At 29.0% G+C, this 9972-nt stretch overlaps 1 protein-coding gene across 1 annotated transcript; it reads right to left on the bottom strand.

Moving 5' to 3' along the window:
• Nucleotides 1–3538: 3538 nt before the first annotated feature.
• LOC119616456 (mannose-6-phosphate isomerase) lies at nt 3539–7423 on the bottom strand. The gene is made up of 3 exons (XM_037972803.1): nt 6646–7423; nt 4399–4702; nt 3539–4333 (listed from the first exon to the last, which is right to left on the bottom strand). The coding sequence occupies exons 1-3, from the start codon at nt 6916–6918 to the stop codon at nt 3726–3728; spliced, it is 1185 nt and encodes a 394-aa protein (XP_037828731.1). The 5' UTR covers nt 6919–7423; the 3' UTR covers nt 3539–3725.
• Between the last annotated feature and the right edge of the window lie 2549 nt (nt 7424–9972).

Below are 9972 nucleotides of genomic sequence, written 5' to 3'. Positions count from 1 at the left end.
TAAATTGACAGTTTACATATGGTTTCAAACAATGATCAGAAAGAATTTCCTAGTCTAAAGTTAATCTATATACTCATATAAAAATGAATGTGTGTTTTTTAATATGCTTGAAGTTTTTAGACTACTAAGTGGCTGAACCGATTTTCTTGAAATTTTCACAGTGTATTCCTGTATGTCTAGGAATAATATAAGTATATATTTGAGATAATGTAACAGTTAGAGTTCTCAAATTTTGTCGGTGCCAATATAATTATTTAGGATAAAAAGTGGGCAGACTAGCAGCAGGGGGCATGGCACCTCCCATATAAATTAAATACAAAAATTAATTTATCTTGGAAACTATTACAGTTGGAAAATCTTAATTAACGTTTGGAAAAACTGGCGAACTTTCAATAATTTTTGTGGCATCTGCCATATGTAAAAATTGTATATCTGGAAAACTATTATAGTTAGAATATACATATGGTTTTTCAAATAATTTTTTAATGACTTTTTGGAATGTATCGTTTTATGGTTAAAAGGACGCGTGTTAAGTATTTTTCAATTGCAATTTGCAAAAATTATATCCTCATTGTGTGAAACTGTGAAGTTCTTTGCGTTAAAAATTTTTTAAAGGAAAATAATAAGACAATTCCAATATAAAAAATTAGTTTAGATTTTTAGAACAAGTGTAAATCAATGAAATACAATTATGAGATGTTTAATCAATATCATTAAAAAATATAAAAAAAAGTAATTGATGAAATGACCCAAATAATCCCAGCAAAAAAATTTGCAGTAGAGCAAAGGGAATGTAAGTTTCATGACTTCTTTAATAACAGTGCTAATACAACTCATTCTAAATGCCTTTCTAAATTCAACCTATTCCGCAGTTAAAAAATTTATTTCAAACTTAAAAAATTAATTCAGATTGCTAATTTAATCAAATAAGATTTATGTGTTATTAGAAATAATTTTTATTATTAATATTATTTTATATACATATTTTTCCATATTTATTACATATTTACCTTAAAAATATTTAAAATATCTTCCAAAAACATATACATACATACAAAAGAAATAGCTTGAACCAATGAAACATCGTTTTCGAATCAACGAATTTGTATTGGTTCGATAATTCGAAATTCTCGCATAAACACATGATCTCCAATGACACGCTAATGTTAAAATCATGCATGTTTCACCTAAATCGAACCACTTCGTCATCACTTACACCTCGTATTAAACAACATCTTCTGATTTTACAGGGTTTTTTTTTTCCAAATTGGTGTTACTTTAGATAGCTATATCTTCAATGTTTTCAAAAAAATTTTAATTTTTTAAAATTTTTTAAAATTTAAAAAATATATATTTTTTAAGTTGGTTTAATTGACACTAAATTGCCCATATATAACCATCTTCTGAATGAAACAAAAGTTATGACAAAATTCTTAATGGTATGTATGTATATGCACAATTGGAACGAACGACCAATTTCGTTCTGTTCGTCGTATTCGTCCACAAAAATTTGATGCGTAAATTCGTCGTTTGAACCCAATTAAATTAAACTTTATTAAAAAAATAAAACTAAAATTCGACGCTCGTCTGCGTATGAAATAGAAATAAACCTATCCCACAGTGGTTTCAGAATTCCTCAATGACATCAATTTTTTGAGATATCGTGAAATACCTGAAAAAACCTCGTTTTTTGGCCATATTTGCGTCCTTATAAAAGCAAGAACATAAGAGCAGTTATGTCGTCTAAAAGTGAAATGTGTCGACTTAATAAAATGTTTAGCCTCTGTCATATCTTCTCTCATATCTTTATCATTCCTTGAGATATCTTAAAGCTTGAAACAACTATAAATCCCAAAAAATTACTATTGCCTTTATTTTAGGGCAAAAACTTCATCGAAAGCAAGAAAAAGAGATTTTTAAATAATTCAAACGTAAATGTAATCATATTTTTAAAATTCGAAGTTCATCAGCAGCAATTAAAATCAACTTTTTATACCCACCATCAAGAAAGATGTTGGGTATATTGTTTTTGTTATTCCGTTTGTAACACATCGGAACATTATATTGGTCATAGACCCACAAAAGTCCTTATTAAATTCTAAGACGATCTAGCCGTCTGTCTGTTGAAAATACGATAGAGTCCGAACGGAAATAGCTATATGGTTGAAATTTTCTACAAATATTCTTTATAGGTAAGGTTTATTTGGTATTGAAAATGAGAAATATCGATCCATGTTTTCGCATAGCCCCCATACAAGTGGCCCCCCGAAAAACAGTGTAAACAGCCTCGTTTAAAAACAACAGTATGACAATGAAATTCCATATAAACAAGTTTTATATGAACCAAAATCTCCCTACCAAATTTTATGAGAATCGGTCCATAATTGACCCCACCCCCCATATAAGGTCCCTCGCAGAAAACGACTATAACACTCATAACTTGCTTCAAAATGATATAAATGCAACGAAATTCGACATAAACAAGTTTTAGGGGAACTAAAGTCTCTCTGCCAAATTTTATGGAGATCGGCCCATAATTGACCCTATCCCCCATATAAGGTTCCCCTCGGAAAATTACTTTAAAGCTCACAACTTTCTTCAAAATACCAATAAATCACGAATGTCAACATAAACAAGTTTTAGAGGAACTAAAATCTCTGCCAAATTTTATGAGGATCGGTTCATAAGTGACCCTACTCCCTATATAAGGTCACATCATAAATTGACTACAACGCTCATAATATGTTACAAAATTATAGCTTAAAGCAACGAAATTCGACGTAAACAATTTTTCGGAGAACAAATATCTCTCTGCCAAACTTTATGGACATCGGCTCATAATTGACCCTACCTCCACATAAACATGTTTTATAGAAACTAAAATATATCTGCCTTATATTAAGAGGATCAGTCCATAATTGATTCTACCCCCCATATAAGGTCCCCCTCATAAAATGGCTTTAACGCTCATAACAATAACTTGCTTCGACATTAAAGAATAGCAACGAAATTCGAATAAGTTTTATAGAAATTTAATTCTAACTGTCAAATTTTTTGAGGATCAGTCCATAATTGACATTATCCCCTATCATAGAATGACATTAACGGCCATAACTGGCTTAAAAATACCAGTATATTGATAAAATTCGTCATGAACTAATTTTATGGAATCTAAAATCTCTTTGTCAAATTTTATGAGCATCGAGCCATATTGGATTAAAGCCTTCATACAAGGCTTAGAAAGCATTGATATTCGACATAACAAGGTTTATTGAATGCAAAATCTTTATAGAATTTTAGGAGGATCGGTCCAAAATTGACCATAAGTAAATTTACAGGAAAAAAATGTTAGATAGGGCCGTTTACGTTTTATGTGATGATATGTATGTATCATGTTCCACACTCCTCGAAAATCGCGCATTTATAAAGATACATACATATACATATATAATCGACCTGCACACTTTAGACAGTATTAGTGCATATATTATTGATACAACTAAAATACTAATTATATGTATTAAAATACAGTTTTGTATTACATATTAAGACTAGTCAAATTTTTATTAAAGCCGAAATATAATTAAAAAACGTAATAAATACAAGATAACAAATTTTTAAATATAAATTTTAAAATCTACATAAAATGTATATTAATAAATACAATTAAAACGATATATAAAACAGATACGAAGTATTTATGTAAAAGCTCAATTTAAAATTATTTAATTAAAAGAATTTCCTGTAGCAAGATATGCATTAAAATCTGCATTTTTCTTGTCTAAATTTAAAAGTTCTATATTGTTCATATTTTCAGGCGGTATGAACACAATTGAACCACGTTTTAATACTAAATCGGAATGTCCTTTTAAACGTAAAGTACGAGAACCACTTAAAACTAATAATATACCGGGTGATTGTGGTAATTTCAATGTATATTCTGAAGCGGATGGCGATGATGACGATAATGAAATTTGTACAACTGCAAAATCAGGTATGGGAGGTGCAAATAATTTGCTATTTTCATCGAGTTCTTTGGGTTGGAAAAGTTTTGATGAAGCAGGCGAACCAGTGTAATTTAATGATGCCAATAATTGTTTAACATCTTTTAATTTAGGCGTTAAACCAGCACGTATGACATTATCCGAACAGGCCATGCATTCGATGCAATCCCCAGAGAGATAGGCATGAATTTCATTGGCGCCCAAATAAATAGATTCACCCGGCTGCAGATAGAGTAAATTTAAAAAGAATAATGAGAGTACACCAACATCGCCAGGAAAATCTGAATTTATGGTTATGAATATATCTTGCAGACTGTATTTGAGAAGAACTGTAAAAATAAAATTTAAAATTAATATATAATTTTAATTTTTTTATTTATATGTTTTTACAAACCATTATCATAGTCTTTTAATATTGTATCAATTATACTTGATACGGTCGCCGTATCGGCAGTCATAAGAGTTTGATAACATTTTTTAAAATCTTCTACAGAACCATTGGATAAACCATTGACTACGGCATCGCCACCCAATAGTTCCTTTAAAGGAGGTATTTCTTCACAGAATCTATGAATTTCCGAATATGGACGAAAACCACAAAGTGCCATAAAGGGTGTTAAAGCTATGGCCAATTCTGGTTTATGATTGGGGTCTTTGTACAAGTCGGGTCTTTCTTTGTGCAACCGTGTAGCTTCTTCCTGAAATATTGAAAAGTTAAAAATTAGTTCCGTTTAGATTGTTTTTATATATAATATAATAAACTATTTCTATTAAATATATGAACGATGTTCAGTGGTATGAAGCAAAGAATAAAAAAATTAAAAAATGTATTTCTCATCTATTTTATTCTGAAACAGTTGAATGTAGAGTGGAATGAAACCATATTAGTTGGTCTCTTCTCGAAAGTCAAAGTGAAAGTTGGGGCACATGTATGTATTATATTGAAATATACTAAATTAATTTATTGTTTATGTTTTCAAAATACTTCTATAGTATGTATTGATTTTAAATTCATAAATACGTTTAATGTATTTGTATTTACTATATACAAATAAACAATCAGATATGTAGTATGTATATGTTAAGTTGTTTTGCGACAAACATTCATTTAGTATTTATTAAGAACAAATTGTCTAAAAAACATTGCTCCAACAATTCCTCGCATACAATTAAACAAATAAATTTAAAAATAAATTTTGCAGTTGTTGCGTCGTATTTTTCAAAATACATAAGTACGTTAAGAAACAGTATTTTTTTATTTGTTGTTTAGAGTATGTCACACATAGATTTAATTTATATGAATTTAGCTATACCCTACTTCATGACCGATAAATTTAGATTTTCCTATACGTATTCGATCTAAGGAAAGTGAATATTTTGCTAGGATATGTTTAATGGAATTGAAGAAGGAAGACTACCCCTCCCACCTGACAGTCGTCTGTTTCCTTGTCTATCAGGAATGCTCTCTTAATTGCTTCTCCTATTAATGAGTCAGGGCTATCAACAGAAATGTCCGACTGAATCCTTCTGGATTCCGGCACTTTAGTGTGCATGACCTGAAATCCATCAAACGTCCGTTCTACATTGGGCGGTTTCATGGTCTGTTTGTTTCCGGTGGGACGGCAGTGTGGTACTGGCAATAGGCCAAAAATGCAAAACCAACAACGCACAACATTAATTAAAACATTGAGATTTTTCAAAATTTAGTTTTTTTTACTAAAATTCATGAAAAAGTGACAATATGACTTTGTGATGAACCTAATGGACTATTACTATTGCAGTAGCTTAAATTGTTTTTGTAAAAATATTATTGCTTAAACAGCTTATAGGGTTTCATTTGGAATCACTTCAGAACATCGTGCTATACGATTAGATCAGATTATTATGTAGATTAGATACAAAATTATTTATTGTTTAATTATTCACATGCAAATCTCATGTAACGTTTAATAATATTTTTTGAGTTTCCCCATAGGTTCAACTATTTGCAATAATACAATAAAAGTTTAAATAATTTTAGTTAAAAATAGTTTAATAAATGGTCTCATAAACTAAATAAAACTGACTTTTTTGATTCAAAATGTAATTAAGTATGTAATAGAAAATTGTATTCGTATTATAAAAACAGACGATAGTGTAGTAAAAAATAATGTAAATATTTTATGATTTAGGTATACATTCAAAATTTAACTGAAAACAACTTATTTCCGAAGTTACAAACTATATAAAAATATTCGATTCATATCAATTAGAGTGTATTTCCAATAATCTAACAAATAATTTTGTATTTTATGTGATTCTGTTTAAAAACAAGTGTTTTTTAGAAATTATTATTTTCGACTTAGACTGTTAATACTTTGACTATAAATTTTTCATAAAAGGTACAATTTGGCTAATATGAGTCATTAAATAATAGCAAACAAGATTAAAAGAGTATTATTGTGCATACATTCCAAAAAGAGACAAAACTATTTCTTCAAATCCCAAAAAATATTACATTTTCAGAAAAAATTACAAAATTTATGTAAACATTTTTTTTCAATCCCTTATTATCTCTACATTGTAATTGCACTAAACAAATATGTATATAAGAAAATGTCCCTTATCAGTTGTTTTCTTTCTTTGAAACAACCCCTCTTACCTTATTCGGATGAACTTGTATACTTAAAGCTTTGCGTACACTTAACACCTTAAAGAGATAAGGTAAGCGCTGCTTATATACATCTCCCAAAACTTGGCCAGAAGATTTAACCACTGAAGGACCGCTACCATGATCACCCATCCATAACTCGGAATAGGGTGTGTTATTTAGAATATTGAAATTTTCATTATTTGCCTTAACCAGTTTGGCCACTTCGGAACTTTCGCCCAATTTACCCCATTCATAATTTTTAACGTTGCCCTCTAGTTCCATATTATTTGTTGCACGTATGAGACTATATTTGCTCTACTTGTTGTTTTAAGAAAATTCAAATTGAAAGCAAGAAGACCTGCTTCCTGTTCGGTGGTCACTGAATTACTGAAAGTATCGTCGTCGTTGTTCAATTTTTCACGTACACATTTGAAAACCATTTATTGCAGTTACTTGCGCAGGGTCATACCATGAAGGTCATACGTACGCATTAAATACCACTTTTCTAACGCTATGACCTGGATGAAAGTTAGAAAATAATTAATTTTCAACATTTAATTTGTTGTTTTTGTCTTTTTGTGTTATCTTGAAATGTGTTTTTTATTATTTGACAATTTTAACTAATAAATTTATCTGTGGTTTTTATTAGAACTTTATCATATTAGGTGGTGGTTAATTTTATTGTTTTTCTTTTCTCTATTTTATGTGTTGTTTTCTTTTCAATTACAATTACGTGGTATTTATCAATTGTCGGTATGTGTTTTTTGTGCAAATTGTTTTGATTTATGAGTTTTGTTGATTGTTTACATATCGTTGTTCTTGTTGTAGTTCTGTTCGATTTTGACATTTGATGTTGGTATTGACATGCAGGTGGCGCTGTGACAGAAAATATAGTGTTGTAAAGTACTAAATTATATATGGTTTCTATCAGTTATTTTTAAAATTTAAAAACTAAAGATTTATAAATTTCATACATTATATTTAAATCACACATTATCAATTAAGTATTTTTAATATAAATAATAAATTATATTTGGAAAGCATACCAAAAATTGCCGCATTTTCAATTGGTTCACAAGGTTGAATAAAATCAATTTTCCCGTTTTTTACCCTTTTGGTATTTTTGACTCCCTTTTGAAGTAATAAACATTTTATTCCAAAAAGTTGCAATATCGTAGTGGGAGCCAATTATTAAGTAGTATTCATTCAAGTCAATACATAGCAAACAATGTTTGATGCAAAAAGTACCAAGTATCCCTTAAAATTACGAAATTCCAAAAAATACTAAATTCATATTTTTATTTTTCGTTAAGTTATGGGGTCAAAAAATTTTTTTTATATGTTCACTGGGGTGCAAAAAAAAAAAAAACACCAAAATACAGTTTTTACCCGCTGGAAATGATTTAAATTATTATACTCCACTCTAAAATTTTTATATTTTGCTCATGACACTATATATATTTGGTGGAAGTTTTTTTGATTTAATTATCCTTATGTTAAATTATAATATTTTAAAACTAGTAATATTAAACAACAAGACATAGGCTTTAATTGGCGACTTTTGTTTTTTAATTACAGTTAAAAATCCCCTTAGTCCACTATCAACTTTCAATTCGTTGGTTTGAATACACTAATGACATACTTTGAATTTGCGAGGAAGTTTTTGATCCCCCAAAATAGTGTCGCATAGTGTAATTGTTTTGCATCACTTATCGTACCATATCTGGATATACATATAGAGTTCATTGTAAACTGCGATAAACCTTTTGAACAAAAAGAGTGTATTTTTGTAAATATTTTACAATAAGCTTTGTTTCTTCAATTTTTATGTACATATACATATGTATATGTATGTATGAATATAGTAGGGGTATATAGTGTGTGTGCCAAAGTGTGTATATACTATATACACACTTTGGCCCTATTACTACACGAAAACACGTTTTTCCCTCGTTTCATATCAAAAACCTTACGCACAAAATCAACTAAAAAGTTGTGAATAACACAACTTTTTAGTTGTGTTATTCAAATAATTTTTAAACTGAACGCATTACAACCTGTTTTAAACAAGACGATTATATTTTTTTAGATTTTTTTTGTCGATTCGAAAGTTACAGAACACAGGCTATTTCTTCAATATTTCAAAAAAAAAAAAAAAATAAAAAAATTCAAAATGGGCCCTTTTTATTTTTTTTTGTTTTTTTGCATAAAAGAAAGCTTATACAATTTCCTTAAAGTCCCATAATGGGATGCGGGTGGGATATCCATCAAAAAAATTATTTTTTAACTCAAGAATTTTTGACCGATAGAGATTTGTGTCCGGCCTACTGCCTCATTGTACTAACCTTGGAGCAAATTCAAATCGATTTTTGTCGGGTCACTTGACACGAAATTCCCCATATAAAAAATAAAAAATCTCGATTTGAAACTTTATCGCGTTTTGCAAAGTTCGTGGACATTGTGACACTTTTAAAACTTAAATGTATTGGAATGTGTAACTGTTTAGAATTAAAGAAACAGGAACACTGTTCGCGTTTAGAATTGCTCTTAACTTTGTATAACCCATGGACTTTTTATCACTATGCTCAAGAGCATTATGACACTATTTGGTGAGTCATAATGTCAATTGACACTATGACACCTTTAAGCGTGTCATAATGTCCATGGACATTATGACACGCCACCGGATATACTAGTGCCATTTTAATATTTGGAAAAATATGAAAAAAGGTATCGCCCTAATAAATAAGTCTTTAGGGTGTCATATGATCAGACTTAACTTTTTTTATTTTATTTTCAATAGATTTTAATTCAGCCTTTTAAATTTTAAATAGCAACATCTGTTTAAATAGTAATAAATATGTATGTTAACAATATTAACAATCTAGAGAGGACGTTTAAACGTTCATTAACGGTTTTTTATTTTTATTCTTGAATGACTTAAAACAGTAAGTATTTTATTTGCTTGTATGTACAATGTACATACATATTATCTATGAATTTCAGACTAATTGTCTTATCTAAACTTTTAGTTTAATTTAAACAACAAATTTTGTTTGTTGTTTAATGAACACACGACAACAACCAAACCTAAGTATATACTAAAAAAATTATTAAAAATTAATAATAAAGATAACAGTATGTATTATTGTATAAGTATAAACAGCAATTGTTATCAGTTCTAGTACAAAGAACTAAATAAATATTTTCGAAAGAAAAATTCTAACACATTTAAGTGACCATACTTCGTTGAGTTGCCGTCATACTTCTTATCAGTTGCAACAATTTTCAAGTGTACAACACTTCAGCGTGAAGATAGTATAAACAACATGTTGT

Source organism: Lucilia sericata, unplaced genomic scaffold, assembly GCF_015586225.1.
Source record: "Lucilia sericata isolate MDLA Ls3-8-SP2 unplaced genomic scaffold, ASM1558622v1 Contig000073F_arrow, whole genome shotgun sequence".
Taxonomy (NCBI): domain Eukaryota; kingdom Metazoa; phylum Arthropoda; class Insecta; order Diptera; family Calliphoridae; genus Lucilia; species Lucilia sericata.
This window is presented reverse-complemented; position numbering and strand designations above follow the sequence as displayed.

Excerpts from the sequence above, each read along its gene's own strand:
- LOC119616456 (XM_037972803.1), bottom strand. The coding sequence starts at position 6,918 with ATGGAACTAGAGGGCAACGTTAAAAATTATGAATGGGGTAAATTGGGC. Across the intron at positions 4,703-6,645 it reads TACAAGTTCATCCGAATAAG|GAAGAAGCTACACGGTTGCA; the intron begins GTAAGAGGGGTT and ends TCAATATTTCAG. Across the intron at positions 4,334-4,398 it reads ATTAAAAGACTATGATAATG|TTCTTCTCAAATACAGTCTG; the intron begins GTTTGTAAAAAC and ends TTATTTTTACAG.